Below are 12249 nucleotides of genomic sequence, written 5' to 3'. Positions count from 1 at the left end.
TATGGAAAAATCCAGAGCACTCCTTTTTGCCCATGCTCCCCCAAAATCATGGTCAACCAGAGACCATTTGAGAAGCTACATTTATACATACATTTCAGCCCTAAACATATGACCATCCACTTTTAAGTATTACTCCTTTTTATTGCAACCTAGAGTATAAATATCTACATCAGAATAAATAAAAGCAGTAATATTTTTCATGCTCTCATTCACTTAATGTTCACTGACAATTAAAACTCTACAAAGTTTCCAATGTATAACTGATTATGTTAACTAGATTTGGCATCAGATATTCATGGTCAGCTGCTGGCACTTTGTCTTAAATAAACATAAACTTAAAACTAACTTGTCATGCTTAAAATGAACTTAATGAACTGAATTTACCACTGCCAATTTCTTTTTAGGGTTTCTAACTGAATGAGCTCAGAGAGAGTTGAAAAGATATCCAATACCAGTATTTTGCTTACAAATGCTTTTGAGTATCAAAATCAAGTTAAACAATATAAGCCTACACACAGAAAGCAAATAAATATCCCACTTCACTGTGAATGACTTTCATCAAGATCCATTACACATATCAGAAATAAATTCTGTTTGTAAGCTACATAAACCTGTATTTAAGGTACTGTTAGCATATATTCAAACACTATTTTTCTAATCAAGACATCTGTGAGGAAGCCACAGAATACTAACAGCTCTTAGCTCAACCAGCAGTAGTTCCTTGGCATAACCAAAAGGGCATCTCTGCCTTGAGCTGGTGTACCCCAGCTTCATCCAAACCAGTAACACCATCACAAAGACCTGAATCCTAACCCAGCAAATGCCCCACCTGAGGTGACAACATCCACAAGTTCTGAGTCTCATCAGGCCTTTTGAAAGCAGTGAAGCTTGGCTAGCTGGAGATCAGTTTTTCACTGGATTCTATTTGTGATATGTGCATCAATGCTGGGCCTTGGGTGAGGGCTGACAGCACACACGTTCTCACAGAGGGCACACACATCCCACTGGGTTTAGCCCTTGCAGTACCCCAAACACAAAGTTCCAGCTACCTCACCTCCTCCTAGCTGAGGGCTGAGAAGAGAAAGAGGCACATCCTTGCTGCTACTTCAGTTCCTTATGAACTGCTGCATCCCCACAGCACGAACTCCCAAAGGGTATAAACAGGGAGGAAGCAAATGCACATGACACACACTAAAGAATGAAGTTTCTGGAAAATAATTCTGCTGATTTGAGTTGCCATGAGCAGTGACTCCAAACAACAACACATTCAGTTGGTTTATGTTTGTACATGGTGGTAGGGACCACAGACAATACTAATCTGCCACCTGAAACATTCACCTGGGACACTTCTCAGGTGTCTTACACTCTGGTACAAACAGAACTGAGAGGGCTGGTAGATATCAAGAGGAAAATCCTTTTCAAGGCCCATGGTGAGAGATTCAACTCCAACAGACCTATATGATAACAACAGGTGGCCCTGTGTTCTGCAGTGCTCCTCATCTTGCAGAAAAGTAATGCAGATAGTGCAGTGAAGCACCTGGCCCCATTCTCACAACTTATTAGAGCTGTGAAGTGTTGCCTAAATCTTGAATGCATGAGGCTTGAAAGGGGGAAAATAATCCAAATAACCAAACACAGAAAAGCTGATGCCTCAGTCAAGGTGGAACTGAGAATCCACCTACCTGAAAATTTCAAATGGGCTCTCTCTGGGCACACCTGATGGAGATGATCCGTGACAAGGGGCCAAACCTCTCTCACCATGTAGATGCTAAGTACAACCAAGACACTTTAACACGACCTTAAGATGATGTCACAAGGGGTGAAAAATTAGATTCTGAAATTTATATCCCAAGAGATAGTGGAGATCTTTAAGGGCAAATGATTGGCTGAAGGAAGCACTGCAAGACAAGGAGGCTGAGGGAAGAAAAACAGCAACAGGCACAAATGGCAGCTAGGCAGTGCCTCAGTCAAAAGAAAACCCAGGCTGGTAGTCCTGACATGTTCTGGAAGCTAAAACAAAGACTGACAATTGAGCAAGAGGAATAAACATATGGTTTGAGAACCCAGTCAATTTCATCATGTAATCTGAATTACACAGAGCTGTTCTTGCCATTAATCATTACCTCTCTCCTACTGGAGGGAAGCAAGCATGCTCTGCTGAAAACAGCATTCCGACTTCAAACAAGACACAGGAATCTGGAAGACCAGGGTCCAGGACTTGGTGCTGCCACTTGAAGGAGAGAGGCAAGGAACCCAGTGACAAGAAAGGAAGATTTTAACATGGAAGAATTCAGTTAAGGAGAGGGCTCTTCATAAGGATGAATGCTTGTCTGCATGATCCCTACACTAACTCCTATCCCAGCAGCAATCCTGTATCAGTCCATTTGGCCTCAAAACCAGAAGGAATAGGGGAAAGGAGATGACAAGAGGATGGAAACTGATGAAGGACATAGCTCAGCCTTTAACTGCCTAACTGCTAGGTGGCAGCAGACTGCAGAACATTCTGGAGCATCAGGCAGCATCGCCTGCTCTCCCAGGAGGCTATGCAAGGAACATTATTTTTAACGAAGTCCTCTCAGAAGCTGCACTCATCACCCTGCAGCAGAGGAACCTGGTTCTCTCACACACCCAAGAAACAGCTCTTGATGGTACAGGCAGAAATTTCCCTACCTCCAAGCTTCTCCTAAATGGAAAATCAGATCAGAGTAAAGCCAGAAGTGCAAACATACGTGCAACAGCTGAATTAAGTAAATTGTGATTGGTAGATATGATAGGAACGTTACACTGCTGCTGTGAGAAAACAAGAGAATATCCAACAGCTTTGGAAATATGCTGCTTCTAAGCAGAGGACAGTTATTGGGATCTTGGCCTTGCTTCCACATAGCAGCTCAACTTCTTCTCAACAAGCTAAAGCACCAGCAGCAGCACTCCAACTGAGCTGAACTTGGTGACATAACATACTGGTATCTCTGGCCAGAATCAGTCATGGACACTGAAAGAAATAAACAGATGGCCTGGTGTTCCCAACAAGAAAGCTGACATCATGGCTAACTTTCACACCAGACGTGGTAACAGCATTTCAAAAGTTTGAAGTAGTATGGGGAGCAGAAATGCTTCAATCTGCATACTCCCGAGCTGAGAAGTGGAGCAGAAATGTGGTTTTTCTCTTTTCTCTTGAAGAGAAGCTGCTTGCACTGCTTATTTGCTTTGGAATTGGAAGGTCTAACCAGGCTGAGACTAGAATTGTCACATCTGCAAGGGATCCAGGTGTACAGCTATCAGGACACAACAAATGCTTTCTTTAGGGGAATTTTCTGAAGCTGCAGCTCCTGGTCTCACAAACCCATGGCTCAAAAGCTCTGACAGAGCATCAGCTCCAAGCAACTGAGTAACAGCATGTGAGGGTTCTGGCACAGACCCACACAAGTGGCTTATAAAAGGAGGATATAACTTGCAGAGTAGCTTCTTGTAACAGGACTTGTAAATGGAATTACAGCGAAACCCACAAAATTGCAGGAAACCAGTAAATATGTATTCAGAGACTACCACAGTGCTCAAGGAGAAAAACATCAAATCAAAGGAGACTGATCCCAAGGTGGATTTTTTTATATCAGACTGTTGAAAGGAGCTCAAATGCCACAGTGAGCAGTGCAGGTGTTAAGAATGAGGGAGGCAGGTGACATACTAAAGATGCTGAGGAAGCAAAGCATTCTTTGATCTGGAGATGATGCACCATCTGGTCAACAAGCACTCAAGCTATTCCACAACAAAACACTGCCTCTTGGCCATATACCAGAAATTGAAGGTTACAGCACTAGTAATTAATTTCTTAATTTCTCAATGCTCAGAAGAGAGAAGCAGCCCAAACACATGACTGTTTGGAGAAGCACATTAATTGGAAATGTGCTGGCACAATACTGACAAGAACTGACATAAAAACAGCTTTAGAGAGATGCCAGAACTCGATGCCTCAGCACCTTAACGGGACAGAAGGAGGCAGAAGGGAAGCTCCATCTCACCATCACTAGCACTCTGACACAAAACCCTGACGAGAAAGCAGACACCCACCTACCTCCCAGCCTGGTGTTCATATGTGCCACTTTTAGGGAAACCAGAAAACTTTACACCAAGCCAGTCTCCTATAAAAGTTTAAAATAGCAATGCTATCACCTCTGGGTTTTTTTCTTGACACTGGAAATTCGCTGTCAGAGCAGGAGTGAGACTCAGCTTTCCCTCAGCACAGAGAAGCACCACTCTCCCTCAGACAGGCAGTCAGGTTCGCTTGTCCCCAGTGGCATGTTCAAAACCTCAGCACTGGGTAACTAATGAACACTTACACAACTACAGTGCAGACAAAGAACTTGAGCTTTAATGTGACTTGAAATTAATAAGGCCAGATCCACAGCTCATATGAATGTGGCCTGAGATTTTAGCACAAAGTAACTTCCAAATGCCTTCTCTTTACTGGCTGGGTTTGTTTCTTTAACTCTAAGCTGGCTTTCACAGGACAGCCAGACTGAAGTAAAGTATGCTTGTAATTCACTAGGAAAGCAATGTTATTTTTAGCAATGAGGAAAAAAATACAATCAAGAAATCTTCCAGATACTTCTGTAGTACAGATAAGCACATAAACCCTGGATGGAATTCTGACATAAAAGAATGAACTCTTATTTTCTTTTGTTTAAAGTTGTTTTCCTTTAGGAAAAAAGCCCATCAAACTTATTATTTTAGAAAAAAAGAATTGTGTAAAATATTTTTTCTGTAAAAAAAAATTCTGAAAATAATGTTTTCAAAAACTAATAAAATATGTGTAAATTTCTCAGCCATAATACAATTTGATTTCTTCATCAGTTGTAATACATTTATTTTCTTTATTTTCTAATCTTTATTACTTCTGCAACTCTGTATCATAATATGTACATTTGCCTTCCAAAGAAAAAAATTAAAGAAGCAAGAAATTCCAATAGCAACTTTCTCTAACAATATCCTAGCAAAACTACCATTCACAGTTTTCAAAGTATTCTAAACACTTGGATAGTCTGGTCTCCAGTCTCTTGCCTGCTCCGTTTTGTGACTTCACTGTGTAACTGTCACCATTTCAGTAAATTATATTAATTCCACCTGTTAGTGCCACTGATTAATTCAGTAATACTGGTCAGGAAAAAAAAATTAATGCACAAAATTAGACTGACATTAGACTGAAAGACACACTTCAAACACACAAAGATTTGTTGACAATAATACAAAACATCATTGGGAAGATGGTCTAAGTATGTATTATTTAAAGTAAAAGACTATCTAATCTCCTGTTTCAGCTCTCCACTAAGGCTTGACAGAAAACAGGATTATTTCTCTATCCAAAGTAGGAAATCTGCAACATTTTATCATGAGGAGTATTATTTCTTATAGCGAGAGGACCCAGTTCCTGTTCTTTGATGCATCTGATACGAGCTGTCAAAAATTATGAACTCAAATCCATATTTATGTACTTACAGTACTGGTGCTTTGCACCTAAGAAAACACAGAGCCTTTTATCTAGATATGCCAACACCTATTTCTTAATTAGTGACTTTGACAAGCTAAACAAAAGCAAATCAGAACAACCATACAGGCGCCTAAAATTCAGACTGAAGGTTACAGTTTAACAGTGAAGGCCATGGATAGCAACTGTAATTGTCAGTCAACAATATTTTATTAAATTTGATATTTAGCAACCATAACAAGAACATTTGTGTAATGATGTCAAATATAGGAATGGTTAATACAATTCAACATGAAGACATAGGATAAAATATCAGTATGCACATTACCTTAGCGTTCTCAAGCAGAACTTCATCTCTACCTAAGCCAGGTCCTATGACAACCGAGTGCAGTCGTGGTAACCACTTTTCCACCTCATGGATAGCATTGGGACTATCACTACAAGGAAGAGTGGGGGGGAAAAAAAAAAGTTTAAAAAGGCTTCATTTTAGTATTCTCAGAAACTGAGTTCAAGATGCAAGACAGAAAGAAGTATTTTCTATCTTGAGTGTCAGGCAATTTTATCCTACAAACTACCAAGAATCTGTGACCCAGAAATACAGAAAATACAGAATGGCCTTCCAAATAGCTAAAATGAAAAATTTCTCTCCATTCATTCTTTAGGGGATACCACATAAAAATGAGGAAGTAACTACAACTATCCACTACAGCTGTTACAAAATAAAAAAATAAAATCCAAGCAGGAAACCAACAATTTTTAGAGTCTGTCACAATTCCCCATTTAATGCTTCTTTGCAGAGGTTATACCTTGGAGAGAGATCCACTGTCTCGCAGGTATATATTGCAGCTTGCTGGAAATTATGCAATTGTTTATTACCCCACATGGCAGAATGATAAATCTACTCATATGCTTTTTTGTCAGTTGCTTCATAAGAATTTGTTCCAACTGAATTACAGCCAAATTGTCCCCTTCCCCCAAAAGGCAACAGAAGAAACAAGCTATTCAGTATGGGCATTATCTGCTTGTAATGCTTAAAATTTCTATGGCATTCTGGTTTTTGTCTACATTGGAAAAATGATGAGAAAATTCACTGCCAAATATAGCTGCCACAATATAGCATTCAGCCACTGACCAGAACTGTTTATTTTGTTCTGATCAGTTTTGTTGTGTAAATAGGTCAGAATGTTTTGAAAGCACTGCCCAGCATTTGCAGTTAATCCTTACTGACAGTATGGAGTGAAAATTTAGCCTCCCTCCCTCCCCCGCACCTCTGACATTAGTGACAACAATAAATGAACATCCTAACTGAAGCACGGGGGAATAAAGCTCCCTGTAGGCTGAGCAGGGGGGTACTGCCTCACAGTATTGCTCAGATTATTGTAAGCTTGCAATAGCCCAACGAAGCTGTATTATTACAGATGAAAGCCACTGCATGTTTTTCATAACCAACAGCTGTCCTGATGGGACGCAGCACTTGGGAACAAGTGTTTAGGTTGTGTCTGGCAGAATCAGCAAATTCCACAATGATTCCTGTAAGTGCCAGGCAGCAGCCCAAAGCTTTTGCAGCTGCAGGGAGAGAGGCATCCCGCTCAAGGGTGCAGGGATGCGGTGCCTGGCCGCAGCCCAGCGACCCCTCTGCTGACAAGAGCTGCCTCCCAAAGCCCCGAGGTGCCCTGTGCTGACACTGCAAAACAGCTCTGTCAAAACAAGGCTGCTGGGTGGGAGTGACGACCCTGCAAGGGCAAGGGAGGCAGTGAACACGCAGGACATCGCTGTCCCTGGAGCAATCCCTGTTTCAGCAAGCTGAACTTCTTCCATTTGAGCACTGCAGCTCTCCCCCTCCTCCTCTACCTCACATGGAAACCAGCTCGAGAACTGTTAAAACAGCTCACTTTTTATTTATCTCCGTACAATCACCTATCAGTTCATGACATAAATAGAGGCTGGAAATAAAAATTATTCAAGAAATAGCTAAAGCACTATAAAAAAAAAAAAAAAAAGAGAAGACAGGTCTTTAATATGGGTAGGTTGAACATGTGAAAAACTGCCTGCAAACCAAACTCTAATAAAACATCATCATTTCTGAATGCAGACCACTCTTCCTTGTTCACATACTGAACTTATTTTATCTTTGAAGAGCAATATATGTCTCAATATACATATATTTCTCAAATAAATATATCTATATACCACATAGTTGTAAGAACACTGCAACTTCTAGATATATAAGGATGTCCGGACTCATCATACCTTTGGATAGTAAAAGCCAAATACATTAAAAAAAAAAAGCTTAATTAAACATAAGCTAAGAATAGAGCCATAGGTAGTATCATAAATGCTCTGCTGGTCTACAAATATCTGATGCAAATAATGTAATCATAAAATTGTCAATTTATTTATATTCAGGATTGAAATAAGATAGTTTTGTCTAAAACTCAATTGATAATGTGCACTTTTCAAAACAAAGCCATCTCTTGGGAAATAAACAGTCCAATATTAAGCCACTCCTGCACACTTTGCCTCTGGTAATAATAAAAATCTACTGTGGAGCGTTTCATCTTCAAAGCATTTTACAAACATTATGTTCAACTACTTTCCAATGTCACATCAAGAAGCAACCCAAGATGTGAAGGGTCAAGAGATTAAAAATGGTGATAATGACTATTACGTTGCAAAATCAGCTATAAAACCATGCTGTAAATAATTGATGGATTTTAAATCTTCATCAAGAAAGCAGAAAAATACAGTCTCACAGCAGCATCTTGCCAGCTTCACTTCAGGACACTGGATGCTCACAACAGCTGTGCTACACAGCTACAAACATCGTACCAACATCCTGCTCCTACAGCTGCTCTGGAAGTGGAAGGGCCGTTGTGTTATCTACAGTTTATGTCCACACACACATATCAAACCAGTAGCATTTTAAAGCTAATAGGGTACAAATGATCAACAAGCAGCTTTCTTCAGGCAGGGCAAAACCTTGAATGCTCCTGACCGTGGGATTTAGCACAAAGGCAGAAATTCCTCTAGCTCTCACTAGCTACAGTCTACACACGATGTTTGAACACACCCAGAAAAGCTCCCTGACTTTGAGATTAGATGGCCTCTGCACTCTCAGGCTCCAAAACAGACAAAGCTCAACCTGCCTGTCGGGCACAGTTCCCGGACCATGGTAATTCCTCATCAGTGGAAAAAATGGTTGGGAGAAGCATGAGTCAAAATCCTTGCTAAAGATCATTTGGATAATTTGCCTGTACATATAATTGTGCTTGGGTACCGAGGAATAGATATTTCTTAGCAGTATTTAGTTTATCATTACAGAAAAAGTCGATGGATGTTCTTGTTTGCTTGTGGATCAAAACCACACAAAAACGTCTTTGGAAAAAACTCCTTTGGAGGCACCAGCACAGAATGCCACGTCAGGTTCTCAGCTGCTCACCGTGTACTACGCTCACACAGAGAACAGAGTTAACATCTTCTGTCGTGTCACGCCAATTTCTCTGCCTGGTTACTAACCTGATCTCAAACATCTCCTTTTACTTATCACCTCCACTGCCCAAGACATTGAAGCAATTGAAATTAGCACTGTATTTAAAAAAGCCCCAACATCTCTCTAGAAAGATACAAGGTATGAAGAAGACTCTCCCTTGATCAAAAGGGATGTGATCTTCAAGCCTTGACAGAAATGAATCAAGTGAGCAAGAATCACCATTGTCTTTAAAGGTGCAGAGCCGTATGATCTCCAACTTGATTATTTTCCAAAAGAGAAATCATTAATGCAATATCCCCAACTCTAAAGCACAAAGCTAGTAATAATATAAAAAAGGAGCAAGAAAATCTCTTAAGGCCAGGAGAAAACAGTATTTCAATTTCTGAGAAGAGGGTAAAAACCTTTAAGAGAGACTTTGATTAAATAAAAATCTGCGATTTTTCAAAATAAAGCAAGTTTTTTTGGAAGGTGATAGGGAAAGACTTTGGGAACTAGTCTGGCTTTCCCCTAATGTAAAAATACAAACTCGGCACCATGGACATACACAACAGGAATAACTGGGAAGCTCAATCCTAGCAGTTACACCTGTAAACATGGAGAGTGAACTACAGTACCATGGTGCAGATGTGTGCAAAAAAAGATTCTAGTGACAAAGCACATCAGGGAATAAATGGGGAATGAACAGATCTTCAACAGCTACTGCCAGCTGATCACCAGGTGTTATGTGACGTGTTATCAGATGCCGTTCTGATGAAAATCAGAACTATGACAACTCACTGCTGTTCAATCAAGCAACTAAGCAACACCCCTCCAAACTCCCAAACACTTCCTCAAAACCTTAGCTTGTCTGCAAAGCAACCAATAAACCTCTGACTGCACACATTAAAGAACTATCACAGGGTAAACACATAAATAACAACTGCAAGACAACAGAATAACTAATAAGAAAAACTGAAGGAGCTTTTGTAACTTGCGTCATATCTGTGAAGCTGTGTAGGTAAGAAAGAGTCTAAAGCGAATGTCAGCAATCCTGAAATGAACTGCACAAATTGTCCATTAGTCAGATCTAAAAAAACAAGCAAGCAGACAGAGGGGGTTACATGAAGGCACACGAGGGAAAAGGACACCAGAGATGGGGTCTGATCATCTTTCCTTGGCTGCTAATGAGAGGGAAGGAGAGGCTGAGAAGACTTATGATCTCTTGGGAAGGCAAACACAACACCTTTATAATTTGCTGTCCCTGAAGCTTCTGGGTAGACAGGACCAAGGTATGGTGTTCAGTATCTTGCATGTTTATCTTCTTCCTCTTTTCTCTGCTTACAGAATACATTGAGGAAAATACTTTCCCTGGCAAAACAGACAAGGATTCTTCAAATTAAACATCACTGAGTCTCTAAAATGATGAGGACAAATTTTCTCAGTAAATTATTAGTGGCTTTAGGTAACTTTTGCCACATTAACCTCATGAAGTTCAAGGAGTGCAAGGTGCTGCACTTGGATTGCACCAGTTCTAGATAGGAGTACAGACTGGGAGAAGCCATTGGGGACAGCCTTGAGGGGAAGAGCTAATAAAGAAAGAAGAACTAAGTTAAGCTTTTTGCTCTTCAGAACTCTTCTATATTTCACTATGGCACAATAAAAATTGTCCTAAAACTCAGTTCTGTAGATCTTCATCTTAGGGAAAGTTTGATGTTTTAATCTTTCCAAAAACAGACAAACAGAAAAAAACTCCTAACATTAAAAAAACAAACAAGAAATCCCCAACAAACACCAAAGATGGTGGCTATTGCCCTGTTATCACCCACGGTTCCTAAGCATCTTCTAGAGCTGTTTGTAACAGATATTTGACAGGTGCCATCTGCTTGAAAGTCTGCTCTAGGCTGGTCACTGCACAGAGTGGGGGGACACTTGACAGCTAGGACCTGAAACACCACTCCCATCCCTAATCCTCCAAAGAAATAAAATTCTGTTCTAGCTGCACTTTATTCAAAGACTGGCTTTTACCAAATGATCAAAAGCCACCAAGGAACAGCTTTAAATAATCATAGAAAGCTCTAAACACAGCAGCTTTCCCCATTCAAGATGAATGACAGCTTCTGTCACTGCTTTCTGGAGGAGGGAAAGGAACAAGAGATAAGGCGCAGCCTTGTCAAATTTTACATGGAAACAAGAAAATGTGAAGCAAAGTCAGCACGGGTGTAACCAGGAGCTACAGAAATAGTAGATAAGCATGAATGACAGCACAAACAGGAGGCAGCAGGACTGCAGCTCTTCACATGGGTCTCAGGCAGAGCTGGTACCTCCTTAGCAATCAGAGATGTGGTTTGGACACCAGAAAATGCCAATCAGTGGGACTCCTGCTAGAGAAGAACACGGGACATAAGCAAGACTGCTGTCACCCAACTGACTATATGGCTCCTCAGTGGAGAGTACATTATTCAAATTCTGCTTGTTATCTGGACACACTTGGTATGACTGAGGCAACTCCAAATGCATTAAAATGTACCAGTGCACAAGTCTGTTTATGCAAACTCAGACAAAGCCACACTAAGGGGGCAGCTTCATAGCAAACCTACAGATTTATCTTCAAAGATGGGAAAAAGTTTCTGCTCTGAGGATGAAAGAGTTTCAGTTTTGTTTGTCCAAACACTGCAGGTAATTATAATTAATGTGAATCAAATATTAGACCAGCTGACACTTAGAACTTTCATGTAATACAACACATCAAAAGAGCCAAAGATGGGACAAAATGTGTAGCTCTAGAACTGAAGTAATTCTCTCAGAAAACTAACTGTTACCAATTGTGGTAAACCTTGGATGAGGTTTATATTGGGAAAATAAGATAGGGAGTGAAATTATCCTGGAAAAGATGGGTCAAAGAAACAAAAAGCAAACCCAAACAATGCAAAAAAAAAAAAAAAGTTGAGCATAAAATGAAACTAATTCTCTTCTAAAAGTGGCTGTATTTGCCAACGTTTAAATCATCTTTCTTGTAAATTAATGCCAAATTTCCAGAAGCCCAAAGGCTTCAGGCAGCCTCTTTCAGTCCCATGAACAGAACTAGAAATAACAGCTTCTTCTAGAGAAGCTCATTGAGCCTGTTATCAACTCTTGTGTCTCTCTCACCAAGCACCTCAGTCAGGTAGAGCAAATCGCAGAGACAACATGCTGGCATGAAGCTGTCTGGATGTAATTAGAGAACAAAAAGAGACACATTTATTAAATTAGGATTAACATATTAAAATGCCCCCCCCCCAAGTTTGGAAGACAAAAGGGT

The 12249-nt window shown here is 40.3% G+C and overlaps 1 protein-coding gene across 4 annotated transcripts in view; it reads right to left on the bottom strand.

The window, feature by feature from the left end:
* NAXD (NAD(P)HX dehydratase) overlaps positions 1–12249 on the bottom strand; it is a 49296-nt gene that overhangs the window by 20589 nt on the left and 16458 nt on the right. For all 4 annotated transcript variants that reach the window (XM_041418138.1, XM_041418137.1, XM_041418136.1 and 1 more), the window contains one exon: positions 5811–5919. In XM_041418138.1, the coding sequence (XP_041274072.1) occupies positions 5811–5919 (109 nt within the window). The remainder of the gene's footprint in view (positions 1–5810; positions 5920–12249) is intronic.

The sequence above is a fragment of the Onychostruthus taczanowskii genome, unplaced genomic scaffold (assembly GCF_017590055.1).
Source record: "Onychostruthus taczanowskii isolate IOZ18803 unplaced genomic scaffold, ASM1759005v1 scaffold58, whole genome shotgun sequence".
In the NCBI taxonomy this organism is placed as follows: Eukaryota; Metazoa; Chordata; class Aves; order Passeriformes; family Passeridae; genus Onychostruthus; species Onychostruthus taczanowskii.
Note: the sequence above shows the minus strand (reverse complement) of the source record. Positions and strands in the feature narration are given on the sequence as shown.